Raw genomic sequence first — 14,147 nt, forward strand, 5'->3', positions numbered from 1 at the left:
TCTTCCATTCTGAACAAATGAGTATTACTGGTATGTCCTGTCAAACCTCTGCAAAAATTTAAAAGTGTCTCAAAACAATTCTAAAACTTGGAATACGGCTACGCTATCATTTTGGAAATATGCCCAAATCAGAGTACAGCCTTGGAGAGGCCCAAGGCTGTACTTGTTTCAGGGACATAATTACAACATGATTAGTATCCCTTTGGTACTGCAGGGAGAAATAGTTCTCCATTCCAAAGAAAAATCAACTGTAACTAAGCTCCAGACAGAAAATAAAGCCTTGCAAATCCATCTGGCAAATTCTTCCAACAATCACCTCTATACCTGTTGCTTCAAGTGAGGAAAAGTGTCACAAGATGCTAGCACTCCATTAAGTTCTGTTAAAGATCTCAGCACATCTTCTAATGACATGTAGAAGAGAACATTAATAAATACATACTCTCTTACTAATGTCTTTTAATAGATGTCATCCATTACCTTGAAAAATGCTTATGTCCTAGATTTAAAGCTGTCCACCCACCAACCCTGACATGACTGCTTTGGCTAGTCTCCTGTCCCCCTCCACCCAGATTTTATTTTGATTGCACAAACACCAGATACGCTCCCAGTGCATCTTGCCAGGGCATAAAAGCTGGCAAAGACTCTACTATATCTCCCAACCTCAAAATTTACTACATGAAATATTGCCCATGTTAAGAATATGCCCTCCGAAAAACAAGCCATTTTCTCTTTTAGAACACCCCTGCTTGGAAACAAAAAAATTTTCTTCAAGTTTTCCAGAAAGGCATACTTTTCACAATAGAAACCAAACCTGAAAAGCTTCAGACTACTGGAGATGCTCTGCTTCCTCCCTCCCCCTCAGCCTATGACCATGTGAAAAAGTGGCACTGACAATCCAACCAGGTTTTTACACCATTAGGAGAAAAAGCACTATAGAAAAGCACTGATCACAATTCAAACAGACAACTCTTCTTCTCATTTTCCTCACTCCCCAAATTAATGCAAGTCTTTCATATAAAAAGGAAAACTATAACAAGAGGAAAATATCAGAGGGAATCATAGAATCATTAAGGTTGGAAGAGACCTCTAAGATCATCGGGTCCAACCGTCAACCCAACACCACCATGCCCACTAAACCATGTCCCTAAGCGCCTCATCTACCCGTCTTTTAAATACCTCCAGGGATGGTGACTCAACCACTTCCCTGGGCAGCCTCTTCCTACTTAACCACTCTTTCAGTAAAGAAATTTTTCCTCACATCCAATCTAAACCTCCCCTGGCGCAACTTGAGGCCATTTCCTCTCGTCCTTTCGCCAGTTACTTGGGAGAAGAGACCAACACCCACCTTGCTACAACCTCCTTCCAGGTAGCTGTAGAGCGCGATGAGGTCTCCCCTCAGCCTCCTTTTCTCCAGGCTAAACAACCCCAGCTCCCTCAGCCGCTCCTCATAAGACTTGTTCTCCAGACCCTTCACCAGCCTCGTTGCCCTTCTCTGGACACGTTCCAGCACCTCAACGTCCTTCTTGTAGTGAGGGGCCCAAAACTGAACACAGTATTTGAGGTGCGGCCTCACCAGTGCCGAGTACAGGGGCACGATCACTTCCCTTATATTGATAAGGGAATCGATACCAAGTGTACCTATTGTCCTTAAAATATACTTGATATAGCAGTATTCCATACACTACTACAAAACAAGCACTGTAAAATATTTGTATAAGTACTTACAAGCATATTGTGCCTTGTTAAGAATCATCACTTCTGGCACGAATGGCAGTGAATTATACTAAATGAGTAAGTCATTAAATCTAAATATTTATTTGTTAAATGTAACTACCATCAGTATTAACACAGAATTCAATCAAACACAGAAAAATGCTTTACAACAGCTATCACAAAGACTTGAGTAAAGTCATAAAATGAACTTACATAAATTCAGAGGAAAAAGTAACTCAAGTAAGAATTCACATACGTAATACAGTATCTACGGCTCTTCTCAAAAATTTATGTTCAGTTTGTATCACATGTAAATGTAAATTACAGAAATGTATAATACTCAAAAACCAACAGTGCTGATTCAAAACATTCAGCAATTAACTGCTGTTATTAATTTTCCTCTAAAAACACCAATAAGGTATGAAAAATTCCCATCAAAGGTAATAACCACCAGCTACTCCTTCCACCAGATGATTATTCAGCATAATACCCAATGTGAGCTGGGCAGTCCTGGGCCAACCCTAGACTCAAAAGACGTTAACCTCATAGCAAGCAATTTTGACAAATGTCTCTATTGGCAGTCTCTCAGAAGAAAGCAAAAACAACTGAACAAGCAGTGGTGGAAAAACAACGTTCCTATAATAAAAACCACATTTAAAGTCAGGCTTGAGAGACAGCGGCAAACTACCAGGGCAAAGCCAGTATCTTGATGCATTTTATCTGTTATACAAAGTTCACAAGACTTCAGATTACAGACCTGCAACTCATATAACTATTAAAGAAAAATTTGTTTCCTGCAGGGCCAAAAATATAGATACTTGTGTTTTAAATAAGTTACTTCAGCAGCAAAATATGATAACAAAAGAGAGACAGTCTCATAGTACATCTGGAAACAAAACAAAGGAATTATTCAAGGAAGCTTTCCGTTTCTCCTCTCCTGGTTCTCCCCCCATGTGTACCAACCACAACCTGATGTACAAGCAGGAAAAAGGAATCAGAGAGTTGTCGTAACAGCAACACCTGCCTTCCTTGGGGCTCACCGGATCATACTGTGATCACCAATCGATCAACAGGAAATCAGGAAAGCACAGCTGCTTCCTGATTCCCTTCACAGGAAAGAAAATAACTGAGTTCATTAGCAGCAGTAAGGGGAGGCTCTAGACCCCAAAGGCCTCTGGCATCCACGCTGACACAAAATCTTCCCAGTTATAAATTAACTGTTTAGACTGAAAACCCACAAGTCTCATATTTCTGCTGCTCTGCTTATTCTCAACCAAATCTATTCTAGACTGTTTTGTAACTATTGTCTTAAGTTCAGACAAACTTAAATCACACCAGTCTGCAAGTTACCTTTCTGTCTGAAACTTTTCATTGGGGTCTTTTAACTCTGGTTTCCAGTAACTCCACTTATCAAGGCAGTTGTAGCATTATTCAAATCCATATAAATAAAAAGTTAATACCACAATCTTGCTAGAAATTCAAGCAGTCAACCAGCAAACAAAGCGACTACTGAGAAAGACAGGTTAAAGTAAAATCAGCTGTTTCCACACAGTTTTCCCTTTGGCATTCTAAAGAAGTTTACAGAACTAAAGCAAGAGTTTCACTAAACAAGAAACACTGCCCTTTGGAGAGAGATAAGGAAAATAAATCATAGTCAGTGCTCAGAATCCATAAATCTGACAGGCATACAAGCAATCATATAAAAATTTTTTTAAAAATCTGTATCTCATTGGCACATGACAGACATCAAGTTGAAGTAACAATCCAGTTGTTTTTCCCAAAATTATTAGTATATATTATTATACTATTATATTATAATAGTATATATTATTATACTATTAGTATAATAGACTGCATTTTCAAGATTTCAATGCACAAAGCCCTACGAAGGTGCAGCCACCTTTGATGACATGTAAATGAGTGCTCAGCATTTAGTTACTTCTCCTGCAAGACCTCATTTATTCCACAAATGTGAATAAATGAAGGAGTCTGCTACAACTTGGCACTGATTTATAATTTGAACATGATTTCATTTAGGAATCCATATAGCACTCACTACTGAGATGAAAGAGATGATTATACCATAAACTGAAACAGTAGTATGTATAGGACTCTTGATTCATGTGAACCTAATAAAATTACTCAACTAAAATTCCTCAACAAAAATCATGTAAAAGGATGCCAGCCTTCCACTGATGATGCAATAAAACAGATGTTGACTATTCAATGTATTTCCATTATAGTTTACTTGACCAATGTGGTGAAACTTCCTTTGACGCAACCGAACAATTTTGCTAATTCAGTATAAGGAGGCAAGACCATTGCCAGCACACTTAATTGAAAGGTATATATATTTTTTACTCCAGAATGGAGTTACAGCAGGCTAAATATATAATGCTTTTTGCTAACCGCAGAAAGTGACATCTCTAACAGACCATGGAACAAGGAGAAAAGTTTTCCCAATTTTTAAGCTAGTCTTACAACAAAATTATGGTCAAACCACAAGCTACTTGTATCAATTCTCATTGGCAAAAGAAAACCCAAGTAATTTCTGGCACAAGTTACAAGAAAAAATTAGGTATACAAGATGAACCACCATTATTTAGCTAATCTGATAAATGTGGTTTTTGGGAAATCATAGAGGATTTTGCTTAACACATGCAAAATTCTCTTAATTATTAGGAAGAACAATCTGGAGATACTCAGTTTAGAAATCAACTTAATTCCTTAAGACCCTGACAAGAAGGCATTCCACAGAAATATAACTTCCTTTTTTTTTTTCCCCCTAAGACAACTGCTGCCTATAGTTCTGGTGTTTTCAAACCTCCGTTGTTTAAGAAAATAAGTAAGGACATAACATAGAAACAAAGCAACGAACAATAAAGTTTGTGTAGAAAAGATCAGGGTGAATAGCTACAAGAGATTTCTGATGCAAAATTTTGTGCAATACGTCAATGAAATATTAGCAGACATGAGGCTTAACCTTGGGTTTAGTTGCCAGGATATAACATGATTTCAAGTTTACAGTTTTATTTTAATGTCGTATACACTGAAATCCTTTGAGCATCTTGGAGAACTTACACTCTCCCAAAGATTGAAGATACCTGACAGGACTTGATTCCCAAGCCTGGTTGTTTCTCTCTGTGTGGCTTCAATTACTCAGTGTTATAAGACAGTTACAAGCCTCAGAAGTGCTGACAGCAGAGCAAAAGATTGTTTTTTTTCTGGGATGAGAAATGGGGACAGCTAGGGAGAGCTGTGCTTTAAAAGGGCATTCTGATGAAACCCCAGAGAAAGAACAAAACACCTGCAGAACAAGCATGCATTTTTTAAGATTTACCACTTCCTACTACATACATGCACAAAGTTAGCAGCTATTAATAGGTACTTTCAGAAGCTGTTGTTCTTTGTGTAATATATTGTGGGTTTTTTCCAAAATGACAAGCATCTGGGTTCACCACAATCTGTGTACACACTAAGACTCAGGATGATACTAAGATAGGTTGAAAAGTATTTAGAGACAAAACTGAACAAGACCAAACATTTCATTCAGCGTCAGTAAATGTAAGTATTTTTCAAGACAGGAACTATTATTCTGATTATCTGTTGGAAGGATTCATGTTTGATAAAATTTCTTGATAAAGCACTGTATTTTAAGATTTTACTACGAGTTGAAAATGTAGGAAGAAGCAGACCTGAGATGAGAGAACGGATGAAAATTGGCAGAAAAGAAGTAGTGACTTCAATATGACATGATCCACAGCAACTGAAGTCTGCTGAGTCTACGACGCCCTCAGGAATATGGACTCACTCCACAGTGCCCTAACAGCTAAAAGTTAAGAGAATTCCTGATACAGATCAATAGTAAGTCACAAGTTAACTTAAGGCTTACAACATTCTCAAGGAAAGTTTGGGATTTATCTGCAGTTGGTTCCCTAAGACAGAACAAGTCATGTGTGGGCTACAGATAAGATGACAGGAGATACGGCACTAAAATGTACAGTTTGATAATTAAAGAAATCCATAGGCAACAGTGCATCAAGCAGATCAGACAAAGTAATAAAAAAAACTAAGGCATCAGAATTTCCCATTACTTATCCCCGGGGTGGGGGGAGGGGGGAGACACCAACAACAAAAATTGTGATCATACAAGGTTAGACTCACTCTAAAATCAGTTATGTCATTGCTTAAGAAGTTCCTCTCACTCATTTTAAGTGAGTAGTCTAACTTATGTTTTAAAGTTCACAAGATGCAAGGTAAGATTTTTTTCATAGGAAAAGAACAAACAAACTGAACACCTAGTCAAAACTGAAGAGGAATTGACAAAACCCTTGAGACACCTGGGAATTTGTTTTTTAGGATTAGGTTTATATTTGTGTAACAGGACATACACCATTTTCTGCTACCAAATGGTTCAAAATAGCATTAAGTAAGGCTGTTTTTACAGGACTTCTATCCTTGTTGCTACAAAACAACATGGAAACCATCATACAAAATCCACTGCCACAATATATTCAATCCAGGAAGCTTTGGAGAATGAACATCAAACCATTAAACTTTTAACTAAATAAAGACAGATTTGTCAACTGAGTACCTGTGATACCCAGGTTAGGCTGTTAGGGGTTTTCTTGCCTTTAACGTAGGTAGAAAAGACAATCTATATTCACTCTAACATCAGGTCTGGCACTTATTTAGATTTAGAAAAAAACAAACCAAAACAAACAAAAAGAAAAAAAAAGCCCCCAGTTACCACAGTTCATTTTCTGAGAACTGTTTTGGCACAACTGTTCTCCCTAGATTCAAGCCAACCTCTACCTCCTCTTCCTTGTAACAAATTCAACACATACATTTGGAAACAAACCATATAAAATATTTATATAAAATATTTATTTATATAGTTCTTTCATAATGTGAAAAAAAAAAGAGTAAACAGTATATACTAATTCATGATGATTTCCCTTGAAATTCACATGCATACATTTTTTTAAAATCCTGGTATTTTTAAATGAAAACCATTATTTGCATTTGTTGAATAATCACTAGAAAAAACACAAAAAAATGTATTTCAAACAACAGTCATACTTCACCTGCAAATTCAATCATAAAGGAAAGAGCACACTTAGAAATTAGTCTACTCAAAGCTTTAAAACATTAAAGAGGAACAAAATACTTACATTATCCTCCTCCTCTGCATCATCGTCATTATCGTCGTCACTATCCTTGAAGCCAGGTGGAAGTGGTGGCCCAATGAATTCATCATCTTCATCATCACCATCAGTATCCTCAGCTGGACCTTGAGCAGAAGTCTGGGATTGCATGGAAGGACCAGTTAACTCTTCATCTGAGCTATCTTCACTTTCACTACAGGCTGTCTCTCTGCATGGAGAAATTTTAAAAAATTACTATTTCAAGCACATTGGCACTTCCATAGGAATTTTCAGATAAAAGATGTTGAGCACTGCTGTAAATTTGTAAACATTGAAATTAGCAGCAAAACATAAACTAATTTTTATTAACAGTGTAGGCCCACCATCAACTTGAAAGCATAAACAAAGCTTTTAAAAAAGGAATACCATGGTGATAGAACAAAATAAAACAAAGAAAAAGTTAGACAGATTGTAAAAACAACAGTACCATGTCACTAGTATGGATTTCAATATTGCTTAGAAGCCAAGAGAATATATTGTTACAGAGCATTTTCAAGATTCTGCTTCAAGTTGCAGCTTGTGCAGATGCTCTGCACCTCTGTTGGCTGGGTGGAACTCAAAACAGTAACTGCCCAGGCTCACAACCAGAGTGAGAACACAAAACATGGCACTTGCTTCATAATGCTGGTAAAGAGTAACACGGAATCAGGCACTTTCGACCAAATATTTGATACTGTCACAAATCTAGATCCTAAAAGTTGCATTAAATTATCATTATTCTCTTGTCCAAATCAGTTGTGTGAACACAAATTTCTGAAAAGTAGAGCTATTTAGTTCACTTTCATTCAGTTTATTCAAAATAAACGTGCTCCCTCTGCTGGCAGTTATCAAGTAGGCGGTATTCTAACTGGCAGGTCTAATAGTGATAAGCAGAAAACTTTGCCTTTTGACTAGATACAGTTTATCATTACACTGATACAGTGAGAGAAGCTCAAATTGCAAGACTTGTTTTGGGGAGCTTATATTTTAAGCTGTACGTGAGTTTTTAAGTGAGCAGACTGCAAAAGATAGTTTAACAAAGAAAATAAAAGATGACGACTACAGAGGTATTGGTTTGTTGGGGGTTTTTTTAAGTTTAGGTTATCACTTAAAAACTATAATAAAAACACAAAAGTTTAAGAACATAACAAAGGATTAGGAAAATATGTTCTAAACTATGTAATTGTGACAGAGTGCAGCCCCACTCTGCCCCCCAAACCAGCTGTATACCAAGCAGGTAGTAGGTTACACAGCAAATATTTGTGTTGGATAAGCAACTGAAATTCTATTTTAGGAAGAAATCAAAACAAACTAAAACCAACACAAATTAAGTCCTCAGATGTTACAGGGATGAGGAGGGTTTGCATGCCTGAAAGCTTGTCTAATTTTTCCAACTATATTTACTAGCCTAATAAAAGATATTACCTCTACATACAAACTTTGTTTTGCATAGTGATGAGAGACATTTAAAGACCTAGATCCGGCTATGATTATCTAATAAATCTAACTCAAATAAAAAGAGCTTCTCTTACTCTACAACAATGGTGCAATCAATATCTTTTTACCAAAAGGAAGCTTTTCCAGCATGTGAGGAATGGGTTGGGACCTTCAAAGTTCTTCAAGTTAGGTATCCCCAAAACTAACTACTTTACAATACTATGTGCAAAAGAGTTGTGTTTTAAGAGTTGATATGCATTCCCAGACTAGCAAACCACATATCTTTTCCCCAAAAGCCAAACTATTTAATTAGTTTTGGAATGGAACCAGGCATACGCTGTAGCTGCCAGCAGGAAGAATGTATACAACATAATGATTCAAGTAGGCCTTTCCAATCCCAGAGTCCCGGGAAAGATTTTCAGATCTTTCTATAGACACCCAAGAACAATACCTAGCTTCCTTCATAATTACCTATCCATATCATTCCCTCATTTGCTAGGAAGGATAAATCAATCAAATCAAACATTTCAGTATTTTGAGGGGCAGCGTAATCGCTCTGCACGTGAAATGGCCAGAATTGCAGTGCTATTTTTCACCACATTCCAAGCTTGGCTGGGACAGCCAAGTACTCCAGCTACAGCGGCTGGTATCCTCTGTCCTGACTGCAAGAAAGTCAAACGTAAGAACATCCCAATGCAGCCGGACCAAAAGCCCATCTACCCTTCCGACAGCAACCAGAAGTGGTGCTGACAGAAAGGACAAAACAAGTGGCATTTCATTCAACTTCCAGCCTTAGTCTTACTCTACCAGAGGCTGTAAAGGAAGAAGAACAAGTTTGCCAGCCCCTTTCCCAGGATTCAGAGAAGTGTAAGGAATTGTTTTCTGCTTTCCCTCATTACTTCCTCAGTAAGTGAAACAAGCTGTAAGAGGGAAAAAAGAAAGCTGCATTAGAGCATGGATGGCACACAGACAGGGGAAATAACAAAAAACACTGAGTTGTGCAAGTATGTGGGCATATCCCCTCCGGTGTGTTCACTCTCCTCACGTCATCCACTCTATTTCCTCAGGTGTTTCCTTTTTATATACTAGCAGATGCTTTCACTTCACAAAACATAATTATTAGTAGTATACTTATGCATAAATATATAAGTACCATAACTATTGTAAACATTTCTCTACAGCAAAGTAGCTCAAAAGCAAAAAAGAATTAGTAGCTGTTCTTCACATCTTTTTGGAGCAACCAACCCCTTTTTAACAATTAAAAAATTAGTATGAGGGCTATGACAACTGAAAGTACTTGGAATTTTTAAAAAAGTAGTATTCAGGAAAGTGTTGCCATTTTCAGAGAATAGAACAAGCTATATATATTAGATCAATTTATATCAACTAACATCTACATTATAAAAAGAACTACTGAGAGTCCTGTATTTCAGACTTAAATTGTCAGTTGTAGGATTGTTCCTCTGAATTAAGGCTGACTCACAATAGCATGTCTCCTTCACTAGCTTCCTGTTTTTAGCACTAAGTACTAAGCTACATATCATATTTTACAAGGAAATATAAAACTTCCAGGTGAGCTTTTCATGTCATGCCCTCCCTTCTCAATGCTTGGTAAAAACAAAAGAAAAACTAAGAAAACTTAGTATCAGCAGAACTCTGGTCAGAGTTACCAGAGCCTACCTAATAACTCAGAATACTGAAATGTATGTTATCTTCCTTTATACAAAGTCCCTGGAGTTCTCTTCTGTCAAGTCCATTAGCGAAATGGCATGATTAGGGAAAGGCTCTGTATCACCTGACCTTTTTCCACCTTACTATTTGTTTTAATTGATTCTTTATATTCATGTCACCCATATACAGTACACAGCCAAGTTACATTTAAATTCTTGTGATCCTTCATTATTTCACCAGATCGGTATCTAATATCATCAAAAAGAAATGGGGGCACAGAATACTTTTCTCTCATGCACAAGACAACACAGGATCTATAGGGTAGTATATTGTGCGATCAGTTATTTCAGTGAGAGTGCACGGCTCATTTGAGTTTTCCATAGAGCAACAGGCAAAAGGTAAATTTTGTAACAGAATTTTGTTCACAGTCTGAAACACTACAAGTTTGTCTATAATAACCTACCACATATAGACTTTATCAGCCCATAAGATACACATATATAGGTCTACTAGAGTCTTGTATGGGTATTAGACTTCCAATGATACAGAAACCTAAAAATTTACAGTGCACTGATCTCCGCAACCCCTGCCACACAATGGAGTTGTGTGCCCCCATTACCTTCAGCTACTCTTTATTTCCCAGCATCTCAGAATTCAAACTGTCAAAGCAGTAGCATTTATTGTTTGTCAATAAAACAAACATTGGCAGGTTTGAGAATAAATTTCAGACTGAAGTCAAAAGAAAATACTTTCTGAACCCCACCACTACTCTATACAATGTGCATACAGAGGCTCTCTACCTACTTTGCTTTCTTTTTCAGCAGGTATGAAAAAGTATACTCTATCTACAGGTGGGAACAATAGCTGCTCATTAAGTCAGCACATGTAGTCATTGTCATTGTTATTTTAAAAAAAAAAGGTATTCCAAACAGGATTAGGGAGGAGACTGCAAAATTAACTATTAAATGTACATAATGTCAATATTTACAAATATTGAGACATCTTTAAGAAAGCATAGATTAAAAAAAATTTAAAAATCAGTATTTCCACTGAAATACTTCAGGTAACACAGACGTGTTCACACAAGTTAAGTGACACTCAGGCTCTCAAAAGAAAATCCCAAAACCCCTCTTCAGATAAGAAAGCTGTTACATGGAATCTCCCACCATATCTAAGTACCTTTGGGTTGATGTGGACCCAGCTCCTGTTGTGCTGGATGCTGAAGCTGATGAATCAGTGCGTGGACTTCTAAACTCTTTTTCAGCCTGGTCTTCCTTCTCTCTTTCACGAGCCTCTGAATACGGAGAGCACATAAGTGACAAATAAACAAGACTTTTAGAAAAAAATAAAATTAGAGGCTTGCTGAGGACAGTAAAACAATTTTCTTCATTTTCAGACCTAGATGAAATATTTGAAAAGGTAACAGCAAGTAAAAGGTTTCACCTGAAAATAGATTACTTTTCCATATAAATTAAGTTTCCATTGCTACTGCAATGATGACTCAGAAAAATAATGTCATAAGGAAAATGCAAACACCTTCTAGTTGTCAGTTTGTACACACTATCAAACGTAAGTTGATGATTAAAAGGATGCTGATACTTCAGTATTTTTAACACTATACTAAAACAGTATGATTACTTCAGGGACTTCTTGAAGTTTTCATAGTGCAGGGAAGTAAATTAGTACATTAAGTATGCACAGGTACAAGTAGGTGAACTCTAAATATGATTTACGGAAAATAAATACAAAGAGTTGTTTGTATTGATCATGGGGAGGTTTACACGGCACCGGGCCTGCTGGCGACAGATGGAGTCCAGCTGTCTCGCAGGGGGAAAAAGGGTCATTGCTTACGAATTGGCAGGGCTCATTGAGAGGGCTTTAAACTAGGTTCGATGGGGGAAGGGGACAAAACCGGGCTCGCTAGAGATGAGCCGAGGGGTGGCATGCCGATGCCGGGGGTGAAATCGATAGCCCAGCTCAAGTGCATCTACACCAATGCACGCAGCATGGGCGGCAAGCAGGAGGAGCTGGAAGCCATCGTGCAGCGGGAGAGGTATGACTTAGTCGCCATCACAGAAACGTGGTGGGGTGACTCTCACGATTGGAGTGCTGCAATGGATGGCTATAGACTCTTCAGAAGGGACAGGAGAGGAAGGAGAGGCGGTGGGGTGGCTCTGTATGTTAGGGAGTGTTTCGATTGTATAGAGCTCAACGATTGTGATGATGATACGGTTGAGTGTTTATGGGTAAGGATGAGGGGGAAGGCCAATGAGGCAGATATCCTGCTGGGAGTCTGTTATAGACCACCCAACCAGGATGAAGAGGCCGATGAAGCGTTCTACAAGCGGCTGGCAGAGGTGTCTCGATCGCTGGCCCTTGTTCTCGTGGGGGACTTCAACTTCCCGGACATCTGCTGGAAATACAACACGGCAGAGAGGAAGCAGTCTAGGAGGTTCCTGGAGTGTGTGGAAGACAACTTCCTGACACAGCTGGTAAGTGAGCCTACCAGGGGAGGTGCCTCGCTCGACCTGCTGTTCACAAACAGAGAAGGACTGGTGGGAGATGTGGTGGTCGGAGGCCGTCTTGGGCTTAGCGACCATGAAATGGTAGAATTCTCAATTCTCGGTGAAGTAAGGAGGGGAGGCAGCAAAATTGCTACCATGGACTTCCGGAGGGCGGACTTTGGCCTGTTCAGGACGCTGGTTGAGAGAGTCCCTTGGGAGACCATCCTGAAGGGCAAAGGGGTCCAGGAAGGCTGGACGATCTTCAAGAAGGAAGTCTTAAAGGCGCAGGAGCAGGCTGTCCCTGTACGCCGCAAGAAGAACGGGCGGAGAAGACGACCGGCCTGGCTGAACGGGGAGCTTTTGCTGGGACTCAGGAAAAAAAGGAGAGTTTATCACTTGTGGAAGAAGGGGCAGGCGACTCAAGAAGAGTACAGGGATCTCGTTAGGTCGTGCAGAGAGGAAATGAGAAAGGCAAAAGCCCAGCTAGAACGCAACCTGGCCGCTGTCGTTAAAGACAACAAAAAAAGTTTTTACAAATACATTAATGACAAGAAGAGAGCCAGGGAGAATCTCCATCCTTTATTGGATGCGGGGGGGAACATTGTCACCGAGGATGAGGAAAAGGCTGAGGTACTTAATGCCTTCTTTGCCTCAGTCTTTAGCAATCAGACTAGTTACCCTCAGGGTACTCGGCGCCCTGAGCTGGAAAACAGGGATGGCGAGCAGGATGAACCCCCCATAATCCAAGAGGAAGCGGTCAACGACCTGCTACGTCATCTGGATACTCACAAGTCTATGGGGCCGGATGGGATCCACCCGAGAGTGCTGAGAGAGCTGGCGGAGGAGCTAGCCAAGCTGCTCTCCATCATCTATCAGCAGTCCTGGTTAACGGGGGAGGTCCCGGACGACTGGAGGCTGGCCAATGTGACGCCCATCTACAAGAAGGGCCGGAAGGAGGATCCGGGGAACTACAGGCCTGTTAGCCTGACCTCAGTGCCGGGGAAGATCATGGAGCGGATCATCTTGAGGGCGCTCACAAGGCAGGTGCGGGACAACCAGGGCATCAGGCCCAGCCAGCACGGGTTTATGGAAGGCAGGTCCTGCTTGACCAACCTGATCTCCTTCTATGACCAGGTGACCCGCCTAGTGGACAAGGGAAAGGCTGTGGATGTGGTCTACCTGGACTTCAGTAAGGCCTTTGACACCGTCTCCCACAGCATTCTCCTGGAGAAGCTGGCGGCTCACAGCTTAGACAGGTGGACTCTGCGCTGGGTCAAAAACTGGCTGGACGGCCGGGCCCAGAGAGTTGTGGTAAATGGAGTTCAATCCAGTTGGCGGCCGGTCACGAGCGGTGTTCCCCAGGGCTCAGTATTGGGGCCAGTTCTGTTTAATATCTTTATCAATGATCTGGATGAGGGGATCGAGTGCACCCTCAGTAAGTTTGCAGACGACACCAAGTTGGGCGGCAGTGTTGATCTGCTCGAGGGTAGGAAGGCTCTGCAGAGGGACCTGGACAGGCTGGATCGATGGGCCCAGGCCAACTGTATGAGATTCAACAAGGCCAAGTGCCGGGTCCTGCACTTTGGCCACAACAACCCCATGCAGCGCTACAGGCTTGGGGAAGAGTGGCTGGAAA

General features: G+C 40.0%; 1 protein-coding gene across 1 annotated transcript in view; it reads right to left on the bottom strand.

The window, feature by feature from the left end:
- WDR70 (WD repeat domain 70) overlaps nucleotides 1-14,147 on the bottom strand; it is a 145,438-nt gene that overhangs the window by 127,236 nt on the left and 4,055 nt on the right. The window contains exons 3-4 of the mRNA XM_009329454.1: nucleotides 11,187-11,301; nucleotides 6,888-7,089 (exon numbers count right to left, since the gene is read on the bottom strand). Coding sequence (XP_009327729.1) covers nucleotides 6,888-7,089; nucleotides 11,187-11,301 — 317 coding nt within the window. The remainder of the gene's footprint in view (nucleotides 1-6,887; nucleotides 7,090-11,186; nucleotides 11,302-14,147) is intronic.

This window comes from Pygoscelis adeliae, unplaced genomic scaffold, assembly GCF_000699105.1.
Source record: "Pygoscelis adeliae isolate BGI_AS28 unplaced genomic scaffold, ASM69910v1 Scaffold47, whole genome shotgun sequence".
NCBI lineage: Eukaryota > Metazoa > Chordata > Aves > Sphenisciformes > Spheniscidae > Pygoscelis > Pygoscelis adeliae.